Source organism: Pygoscelis adeliae, unplaced genomic scaffold (assembly GCF_000699105.1).
Source record: "Pygoscelis adeliae isolate BGI_AS28 unplaced genomic scaffold, ASM69910v1 Scaffold388, whole genome shotgun sequence".
Classification (NCBI taxonomy): domain Eukaryota; kingdom Metazoa; phylum Chordata; class Aves; order Sphenisciformes; family Spheniscidae; genus Pygoscelis; species Pygoscelis adeliae.
Genome location: NW_008825267.1, coordinates 60,094 through 70,992, shown reverse-complemented (window position 1 = coordinate 70,992; position 10,899 = coordinate 60,094). Strand labels below are relative to the sequence as shown.

Here is a 10,899-nt window from a genome sequence, read left to right as displayed (position 1 = left end):
CCAAGCCTTGTACCGTGCTGCACTTCTCACAGCGGTGCCTGCGGCGTCATGGCACATAGGTGCTCCAAGGCAGGAAACCAGAAGTGGGCAGACCACGTACCTGTGATCCAACTGACTGCATGGCAGAGCCGCGCTGTGACCAGATCAGAGGCGAGACGAGCTCTGCGGGCAGCACCAAGGCACAGCCAGCCTGGCTGGCCAGTGGGAAAGGGGAACTGGGGTCCCAGCCCACCTCTGCATCCTCTGCGCCTTGGGGTTTGGGTCCAGAAATGCCGAGGAAGAGCAATGCACAGGTGCTGGCCGTGGCACGGCTGGCTGGGAAGGCACCGCGGGCTGTGCAGCTGCTGGGCTGCATCACTGCTGCAGTTGCAGGAGGGACCCCACCACGTGCAGCCTGTGCATTTCACCTGTCTGCCCCCCGAGCCTGGGGAGCAGCTACCCTGAGGTCCAGGTCTTCCCACCCGTTTTCTGATAGTATCCTTCACAGCCGGCCCTTCGTAGGGATAACCTGCTCCGGACTCTGTCCGTCTCCCATCGGGGCTGGGACAGACCTGGCTTGCAGAGCACAGCCCCGAATGCCTGGAGGTGCAGGTGGGGCTGCGTGTCTTTCCCGTCTGTAGTATTAATCAGTTAGTTACAATTCAGAGATGCCATGTGCCTGTCTAATTTGCAACTAATTTGCAGCACAACAGCTGCCTCCCAGAGGTGCTTTCCCTTCTGCAGCACAGGTCTTGGTGCAGGACACGTCCTTGCTCCTGAGCCTTTCTTACAGACCAGCCTGCCAGTCCTGTAAACAAAACCTGTCAGAGGCTCAGAAGACACAGTGGGGTCCAGGCTGGGAGGAAGCTAAATGGGTTTGAAGTATTTATTCAATTCTGCAGTCCTTAAAATCCTCTCCTAGCTCTTTTGAGAGCGTTAACTGGTGTGACTCAGGATCCATAGCCGCGCCGAGCTCCATACACTGTGAGCAGCAGCAGACAGCAGCAATGTTTTGCTTCTAATTCACTAATCTTCATGAGTCTGTGCTATTCTGTTCTGGGTGTCTCTTCCTCCGGCAAGAGGAGAAGCTTCTTCAGGGTTATATAATTCATTGAGGGCAAAGCCGGCCTGTTTTGAGCCACCTCCATAACAGCTCTCAGCACCCAGCACGGCAATTAGTCACCGCTTACCAGACATGACGTACCGCGCCAGCCCAGCACTCCTGCCCTCGCCCATGGGGGGTTATGGACTGGCTGCCCAGGAGTAACGTGTCTCTTTCTTAATTCTATGACTCCATAGTTAATCAATCTGAGATAGGTGAGTAAATAAGTCATTCAAGACTGACGCAGGAAAGGACAAATGTTTCAATAAGTGTGGCCCACTGTTTGTATGTATTACACACCAGATCCACACAGGATATGGAGGAGGGAGCCCTGAGCTGTAGGATTAACAGTTGGAGCCAGTGAGCCTTTGGCTCCAACTCTCTGGACATCCTGTGGTCCCCACCAGTGCTGCCCGGAGAGGACGGGCACGCTCCCATGCAGCCCGTGCAGTACCAGGCATGGAGAATGTGCTTGGCTTTTACATCCCCAAGCACCGAGACGTTGAGTTTTGGCTGCCAGAGGGTGTGGAGGGAACAGGCTTATTTTCCTCATCCTGAGACTAATGAGCGAGGTTCCCCCCGTGCGTTTGGTGGCAGCGAGTTTTGCTGAAAGGCAGCTCCCACCGTGCCGGCGTGCAGATGAGCACGAGGGAGAGCAGCAGCTGGGGGGACCCCACTTGTTCCTGATGCAGCTGGACGACTTCCCCACCCCCAAATGGTGTCCCAAGGCCTTTTGCCCAGAACTCCCCAAGGGAAGCCTACCCTCTGCCGTGGGTTTTTTTTAATGGCGAATTCAAAGATACTTTCTATCTAAAGCGAAGTCAGAGAGTATTCAAAATTTAATAGCAATCAGATTCCTAGAGCAGTGCCTTGACTGAGAAAACAGCCACATACACAGGCTTCCAGAGCTCAGCTCACGTTGTACCAGCAAAATAAACCCTCAGATTAAATGTACACCCACTCGCAGAACATTGGCAGGCTGCTCCGTCTCCCTGGCCCACTGTAAGCCTACCCTGCGCAGCTCCAGGCTCGCTGTCTACCATTGCCTCCCCGGATGGCTTCCGAGGGTCAGGGTCCCATGCAAAAGTTGTTAGACTGATACTTCGTTTCATTCTTAACCAAAAAAATAAGCACTGTGCAAAAAAAGCAGAATGTAGCTTTTAGGCCTTTGAATCCTGAAAGTTGCAAATTAATCCTCCTTGCACTTGCCCAAATGCACTGTGGCACCGGGAGCAGAGGCTGGAGGGGGGTGGAAAAGCAATACAGGATGACTTGTTTTCTTATGAGCTGAATTCCAGCTTTGCACTCCAAATCCCCGTTTTTATAGACTTTTCCGCTGAAGTCTGCTCCTGCCCTGGGCATGCCTGCGTAACCGCTCCTCTCTCTGCATTCCTTAGATTCTTCTTCCGCTTGAGACGCTGGATTGAAGAAGGAGTCTGAGGTCCCTGGTGGAGAAAGGGAGGCGAGGAGGAGGACAAGGTTTCCCTTGGACTCTAAGGCATCAAATCGGAAAACCAAACCATGTCACAGGTCATACAAAACCACGTGTTGCGTGTTGGACAGACCGTGTGTGTTTCCTCACAGGAGGAAAGCAAGAGCTTGCACCCAGCGGGGTACCCCGGCTGCTCTCCGCTGCCCATGAAGTACGCCTACTACTCAACGGAGGGCTGGGCTGACCCGTCCGCGATGGTGCACACCAACGCACGCCTGCTTCCCAGCGGAGGGCTGTACGGAGCCCACCCCATATTTGAGCACATGGCTGCTCATGCCCAGGGGAAGGGGCAGCAGGATACCTCTTTGGAGAGACCCGCTGCCCCGTGTCAGGCAAAGGAGAAGGAGGAGGACACTGGCACGGATCCTGAGGCTCACCTGGTGTCTCCTACCTTGGACATATCAATAGAGAGTCTCAACCAGCTGATCCTAGAAATCGATCCGACCTTTCAGCCGCTCACATGCAAGCCAGTGAAGGATGCGGCCCAACCTCCTTCTCAGGGTGATGCTGCTGCCACCAAGAAACAAGATCCGGAGGCAATAGGTGAGGCAAAAGGTGCTGGTCGTGCGGTGGAGCCAGCGCAGCTCAGACCTAGTGAAAACCATTTGCAAGAGGCAGAGTGAGAGTCCAGGGCAGAGAGGCTGGCTACACACCATCCCCAGCCCCCTCTGCTGTGGGCAGGATGAGGTCCTGTGCTCCTGTGAAGGGCTGGGAATGGGCATCGGTGACATCCCCCACCGTCCCCAATGGGATCAGCGTGGGATACTGTCTGCTGACATCAGGGCTTCATGTAAAGGAGCAGGAGAACAGATTGTGTATCCAGGCTCTCTGTCTAACTTGCGTGCTTAGGTGGCCCTGGTCTGACCACTTTTGAAATGTCTCGTGTCCAGCTAGCTCGACAACATCCAAAAGAAAACAGGGAGAACAGCCTTAATTCAACCTGACGTTTGTTTCCCTGTGTTTGGAGAAAACATGTCTCATTAGAAATGGGAATTGTAGCTCTCAGAAAATGCCTAATCCAAGTTATTACTGTCAATGACTAGGGACAGGCACTGACCTCTGGGTGCGACGTCTGGCGCGTGCTTACCCTTGCAGCAGAGCCCCAGTTCTACCAAAGGGCAGTGGAGCCTTTCCCAGGGTCATACTTGACCTGTGGAAGCAGAAGGATTTGAAGCCAGATTTCCAAAGCCTTGGGCTAAGGTACTGATCGTTACACAACCATCCCATTTAAATGTTCCCAATCATTTTGCCAGGGAAATTCTTTTTCCAGGGCTTGTGCACTCCTCCAGCAGCATACCTGGCATACACAAGGCAGAACATCAGCAGCACATACCAACCCCCTCTTTCTGCTCTCATGCCTGGGTGCCTTACGTGAACCCTTTTGCAACACTTCTCTGTCATCCCTGCAATCCAAAGCTGTGCTGTGTGTGCTGCTTCTCATCCAAGCACTCTTGCCTGTGGCTCTTCTGCAGTGTGTTTGCTGCTCAACACACTGTGCACAGGGTAACACAAGCAGGCAGCGTGTTGCACGCTGCTGCAAGCGTTCTGGTGTGCTGGAGGACAGATCTGTGATGTGTTTAGGTGCCTAAAGATACAGTCTCACTGCTTCTGAAAAGCCTTATTGCCTATCTGTGTCTTTAGACACGGAAATACCTTGAAAATCTGTCCCTAGGCCTCTTTCCAGAGGAAGGTCAAATGAGAGAATGTTAAAGGCATGAAAAAAATTGTTCTCCCTGAGCCCTCATGCAAATGTCTGCATGAGGAACGTGGGGTTGGAGGAGGACGAGGTGCCCGTCTGCAAGTGCACTGAACTGCAGCCCTGGCAGGTGTGAGGGTCCCGATGCTCCGACGGGGAAGCAGCTAAGCCGGAGTCAGGGATCGCAGGGGCCGGAGCGGTGCGAGCACGCTGCAGGGCTTGGGCGATTCTGGAGCAGACAGCATCCCTGCTTCCCGCTGGGATGGAAAGGGGGTGGCCTTGCAGATAAAGTACTGTGACAAAGTGCAAGTTCAGCTCTTGGCTCCTCAGACTGGTGTTTGGAGGCATTCAGATGCCTCTCCTTCAGGCATCACTCGAGGGCTGGAGTCCCGAGCAGCTCAGCAGGTAGCGTGCTAGTGGTTTTGAAAATCTGGCTCCAAGTGTGGAACTGAACATCTGGAAACCTGGCCCTGAACTCAGTGGGAAAAGCCTCACTTTAGCTTTCATTTTCTTTTAACAGCTCTTATTTTTTATGCAAACTTCCTACTGCTGCACAGCATCCCTGTTCACCCACCTCCTCCTGCTGCAGCCGTGCGACCTGTGCAGGCACCACTGCTCCCATCTCACGCCAGCTGGCCCCGTGGAAAGGCTCCCATTAGGCTCCTGCCCCCCTTTCCTCCCCTAGCCGTGCAGGGGAGGGCTGCACAGGGCCCCATTGCGCTTTCTGAATAATTTCCACGCCCTCCTTTCTGCCTAAGGTTTAAGTTCCCTGCAAGCACGGTCAGTTGATGTGCGGGCTGGCAGGAGACTGATGGTGCCCAGAGTCCACAGGAGGGGCTTGTTCTTTTCTAGCAGAAACCACGGGGAGGGCTTTTAACAGAACAGATGCTGTAGCAATAGGAGACACATTCATTACAGTCACTAACTTCCTCTGGTACTTGCTTGTTCCTGGAGAAGAGGAGAGTGTCTCAGCTTGCATGACAGCTGGGCTCTGTGTTTGCGGCACTTTTGCCACTCCTTGATGCTGAAAAACTTGCCAAGGTCTTGAGCAAATATTTGAGGCTGAACCACACCTGATAAGCAGGAGCAAAGGCAGAAAAGTAGGAGGCAAAGGGCCTCGTTAGCCCAGGGTGCAGATGCTTTTCAGTTATTTCTTTAAAGGACAATTAAAATCCCCATTTCTTTTCCCCTTTTGAGGGAGACGTTGACAGAAAGCATCCAGCCAAGAGCTTGCTGTAAGGGTTTGCACACAAAAGGTTTGATACCAGAACCACGTGGCTCCGGAGCCTTTCCGAGGATGGGCTTTGGAGGAGCTGCTGCTGGCTGCCAATGGCAGTAAGGGTGTGGAGGGGGAAGGCTGCGGTTCTGGCTCCTTCCCCATGCGTGGTCCAGCTGCGTCCCCGCTGGGGACCAGCCCTTCTGGCTTACCCGGCGCCTCCTTGGCGGCTCTCTGCTGGCCGTGCCGATCCAATCCTGCGCTGGGATCAGCATAGAGAAGGCGCTCTGAAAGTAACTTTTGTACAGACTTGTGCTTTTCCTGCTCATCAAGCTTTATGCCCCAGAGGTCTGGTTGTTCCTTGCAGTAAACAGGGTCTGCAGTGCTTGGCAGTCTGGAGACAGCTGCTCTGCCCCAGCCAGCTACCCTCATCGGCAGGTCCCACCGGCAGCTGTTTCCCAGGAACGAGGCACATAACATCAACTGCCAGGGAGCTCAGGGCTGTTAAGAGCAGCTTTTCATTGCTGCAGCAAAAAGGTTCTTCTCTCTCCAAGAAACACCTTTAAGAAGGGGAACTTTCTTAAACTCCATGGCAGGGCAAGAACCAGAAGAAAACAGAGCTGGACATGTTCAGACTAGAAAGGAGGCGCACGCTTCTAGCAGTGGAGGTGATTAACCACTGGAACAGCTTCCCTGGGGAGGTGATGAATTTGCCATCGCTGCAAGCCCTTAAATCAAGTCTGAGTGTTTCTTGCTAAAAGGCACCTTCTAGCTCAGCCAGAAATTATGGCCTTGTTCAAGAAACCCAGTGACTGACGTGCATCGGGCACCTGGGAGCCAGGCATCCCCTTGCCCTGGCTGTGAGGTCACTGAAGGTCTTGGAGCAAGTGATGCTCCATCAGATGTGTTGCCTTATAAATAATGGCAAGCAAAGGGGCTAGGAGATGCCCTGCTGCCCTGAGCATGAATGGAGGAGCAGGAAAAAACACACAGCGGGGCATGGGCAGAGAAACTGCCTTGGAAATTATTTCTCTAAAGAGACTTGTGCAGGATGGGAGGTGGGAAGGGAGAGCAGCCGGCCCCTGCCCTGGGCTGCGCGCTTGCTGCTGGCACGCCTGGTCCCATAGCTGGCACCTAGAGCCTTGTAACTGCCCTTGTCCCGCACGGCTTCCCTCTGCCTCCCGCTCCGCAGCCATGGTGCAGATGCCGCAGGTGTCCAGCAGTGCCTGGGGGCCAGGTGACGTCCCCCGTGCTCCTCTGCCAGCCAGCTCAGAGGGTGTGCAGGGCAACGTGCCTGCTGCCGTGGGCACCCTCCGAGCCTGATGTCATCCCTGGGGGGAGCAGCCAGATGCTTTTCTCTTGAGTCAGGTACAAACAGGGTGGCTGCTGGAGGAAACACCCACCTCTCGCTGCAGGTCTCGGCAAGCACCGGCTGTGCAATGCTGGCAAGGGGGGTCTGTGCAGTCAGACATGACCGCATGTAACCCCTCTTGCCTGGAAGCCCGCCTGCACTTGGGTGGGTCACCGTGACTTGTTGTCCACGAAGAAATCAGCCCTCACAGGGTCTTAACAAAGGCCAGCGCTGGGCCATGGGGATCTCCCTGCAGAGCCTGGGGGTACTCCCCTGGGCCAAGCAGCCCTGCAGGGCATGCAAACCGGAGCCAAAATTAATAGCAAGAAGAACAGAGATGCATGTCCCCCACAGAGCTTAGCTAACAAACCTGACTCAAACACTGAATTGGTAACGACCTCCTCTTTCCTCCTCCAGACATTAAATACATAGAGATGACGCCAGGCAGAGCCACATGTTCCGAGCTGCTGCAGGGCTCCCCCAGCCCTTTGGGCACGCCGTTCTCGAGGTCCCCCCAGGGCAATGGCTTCCTGCCCCAAAAAGGGGGACTCAGAGGCAACTACAGCACCAGTGGCAGCGTGGTTTTCTCGAGCCCACCTGGACCCGCGAGCCCCGGCTTGGGTGCCCCGAGCTGCGCTGCCTCCCTGACCTGCAGCAAAGCATCCGAGTGCATCGCTGTCCCCCAGCAGTGCGCGGCTGGCCAGACGGACAGCATCATCTACAGCCCCAGGGCTCTTGGCACCTCCCCGGGCTTTGACAATTTGCTGAAGCCTGTGCACGTGGTGAGGGCCCGGCAGAGGAGCAGCCGGGTCTCCCTGCTCTCCACGAGCCCTGGCTCGGACACCAGTTACATCCTTGGAAGGTAAATGCCGCCTTGTGTCCCAGTCTCAGGCTGGTGATGGGGATGGAAGGGGCACTGGGCGGTTACCTCAAGTCCCATTGTCCAGGACCTCCTTCCTCAGGCTGGGAGTCAATGCCCCGCAGGGCTCGCGCAGTCTCTGGGATGGGCTGTGCATCCCATCCCGGCTAAACGACCCCGCTGAGCTCCTTCTGCTCTTTGTCTCCCTCTTGCAGCAGCACCCACTCGCTCCACAACGACGACTCGGATGCTCACCCCGCTATCTGCCGCTCCGCTGACTGCCCGTCCCCTGCCAGCTCTCTGGGCAGCCCCTGCCCGCCTTCCCCGAGCATCAGGACTCACTCTGGAGAAGCTTTTGGCCTGAGTCCCCACCAGCCCAGGGCAGCCTGCTCCACCAAAGCCAACACCTCCCCATCCCAGAAGGGACAGGCCAGTAGCTGCCCCCCCTCCATCCTCAACTCCGCAGCCGACATCCCGGTGCTGCTGGTGAACGGGTGCCTGGAACAAGGAGATGCGTCTTCCAAGCTGGCTGAAGCCCCCCCAGCCTCTGTCAAGCAGAGCCCCCCTCCCAGCTGCAGCCTGGCCTTGAGGCTCGGTGGCCTGAACAATGCGCTGTCGGCACCAGCGCTCTCCTGCGTCTCGGACAGTAAGTCACCTCCCTGCCACAGGGCAGGTCTGGAGGGGGAAGGAGCTGTAGAGCCCAACAGCTGCTAGGAAAGGGGGGGCAAACACCGGTTTCTACTCTGGTTTATCTGTGGGTTACAGACATGAAGGAAGGACGGGAGGTCCTCGCTGGCGCTAGAGATCCTCAGTGCATCTCCGCAGGGTTGGAGGGGTCTGTGGTGGTCTCCAGCTCTTTGCTCATGACCCTGCATTAGCCATGGTGTTTTGCCGACCAGGGTCCTCGGGCACATGCTCAGCAGGGAGAAATGCTCTGGTCCCCTCAAGGAGATGCAGATGTGCATATTTGTAGCACCTGAGAATAAGAACCATAATTCTGTCATTTCTTTGTGTGCCCAGAACGGGTGGGGAGGAGGGGTTAGGGTTCCAATTTGCTCTGGAGGACATCTAAAGATACCAGAGTTTATAAGGTCTCTCATTCAAGGGTAAACAATAGGGCTATTGTTCTCTGGAGGAGGTTGGCAAAGGCAGCTCTCGGGGCAGAGGGTTTTAATTGGGATTCTTATGGGAATAGCAGGAGCGCTTTGCGGGTCAGATCCTCAGCTGGTGTAAATCCCCATGGTCCAGTGGACTTGTGCAGGGTTGGACAGACTGGCACTGCTGGGGGATTCCATGTGCTGCCTCCCTGCACTCCATCGCAGCCTGCCAAGAGAGATAATTTCGTGGAGAGTGAATTATTCTGAGGAGTAGGGAGGAAGCTCTGGTCAAAAGGATTGAAAAAACACTTCAAATCTAGCCAGCCTGGAAGAGAAATATCTTTGCTAGGGCTCTGTCCTGCTCAGTGATGTCTTTCAGGTCCCACGCTGGCCTTGATGCCGTAAGGTCTCTTGCAGGTCCCCTCAGGGCTGGGCAGCCAACCATGAAGTTTGTGATGGACACATCGAAATACTGGTTCAAGCCGAGCATAACCAGGGACCAAGGTAAGGCAGTAAGTGTTTCTGCTGGGATAACCCCGTCTCAGACTTGCTCTCTGTGGGTCTGCAGGACTGCTGCCTGTTCCCCAGGCTGGAATTTGCCTCCCCGCAGCACCTCAGTCCAGCTCTTGCCCATGCTGAGGTCCTGTGGGGACTCGGTGATGGCAATTCAAAGTATACTGGGGTTCGTGGGCATTGAGAGACCTACTTACAGGTCTAGGGGGAGGGCTCAGGGCGCTGTACCACCACAGCCCCCCCCGATCCAGAAAAGCTTCTCCTGCCTCTGACTGTGCTGCTACCCGCATGGCCTGAGGAGGGGCTGACTTTTTCCTGGGGACCACGGACCTGCAGCACCGAGCTGGGGCCCCTCCGTCTGCCGGGGCACTGCAGTCGGTACCCGCACGAGGGACGTGCGTGTCCTCAGCAAACGCTCCTGATGATTTCTCGCTGCTGGCAAGGAGCGACTCCCTGCGAGAGCATCGGCCAGACGCAAAATGCAATGCGGGGAGGTTCCACCTGTTTTGCTTGGCTGAGCCTCCGCCTGTGCTTTGACAGCAATCCAGCTGCTGAAGGACAAGGAGCCAGGCACGTTCATTGTGCGGGACAGCACATCGTACCGGGGGTCTTTCGGACTGGCGATGAAGGTTCCCATCTCTCCATCTGGCAGCCAGACAGGTACAGGCACTCACTCAGAAAGGTGGGGTTTGCTTCAGGGATTTAACTGAAACCAGTCAGACTAAAGCAAGCTGAGAAGCCGCAGGACTCTGGTTGTGCGAGTGATGCTGGCAGTGGCGTCTGTGCATGCCCATCCCCATGCACGGGGACTGGCACCGCGCTCGCCACGCAGAGCAGAAGCGACGGTGGATGCCCTGGGACGGGGCCACGGGGCAGGCAGGGGAGGGCAGGGGTGAAACAACGGCAATTGTGCCGGTGCTGACGCTGTCTTCAATCCCGCTTCCAGGCAATGAGAGCAGTGACCTCGTCCGGCACTTCCTCATCGAGTCATCTGCCAAAGGAGTGCACTTGAAAGGAGCCAGCGAGGAGCTGTATTTCGGTAAGGATGGTGCCATCACCTGCAGCAGCCCTGGCAGCTCCAGGAGCTGTTTCCAAAAGCCCCTTGAAGCGCCGGCCAGGACCGGGGCTGCTTCACAGCCCTGCGGTGAGTGTGTTGCGTGGGGGCCCTCCAGCCCCTGGCTCCTGCCCACACTTCTCTGCCTGTGAGACTGTAGTAGTAGTCTCCAAAACAAGAACATGGGGTGGGGGGTGGAAAACCCGCTTTTGTCACTGTGAGGGCCCCAAATAGTCCAGCTTAGCTCCCCCCTTCCCCCCTTCTCAGGTCCCTGGGACACTGTTGAGGGGCCAGAGCCGCGCGGGTGGGAGGTTTCAGGCACCAGGCCCCCCCCGACTCGCGGTTCTGTGTTGCAGGGAGCCTCTCTGCCTTCGTGTATCAGCACGCCATCACCCCGCTGGCACTGCCCTGCAAGCTGAGCATCCCCAGCCGAGGTAGGTGTCAGGGGCAGGAGAGATGCTCCGAGCGGTCCCTCCTGCTGGGCTGGGGAGACGGGGACGGTCCTGCAGTAGGGAGGAGGCTGAGGAGCCCAGGTGCCAC

General features: G+C 56.2%; 1 protein-coding gene across 1 annotated transcript in view; it reads left to right on the top strand.

Moving 5' to 3' along the window:
• Positions 1-2,602: 2,602 nt before the first annotated feature.
• The window catches only part of TNS4 (tensin 4), an 11,727-nt gene continuing 3,430 nt past the window's right edge, over positions 2,603-10,899 (top strand). The window contains exons 1-7 of the mRNA XM_009329621.1: positions 2,603-3,116; positions 7,254-7,698; positions 7,911-8,341; positions 9,210-9,296; positions 9,846-9,971; positions 10,252-10,344; positions 10,716-10,793. Coding sequence (XP_009327896.1) covers positions 2,603-3,116; positions 7,254-7,698; positions 7,911-8,341; positions 9,210-9,296; positions 9,846-9,971; positions 10,252-10,344; positions 10,716-10,793 — 1,774 coding nt within the window. The remainder of the gene's footprint in view (positions 3,117-7,253; positions 7,699-7,910; positions 8,342-9,209; positions 9,297-9,845; positions 9,972-10,251; positions 10,345-10,715; positions 10,794-10,899) is intronic.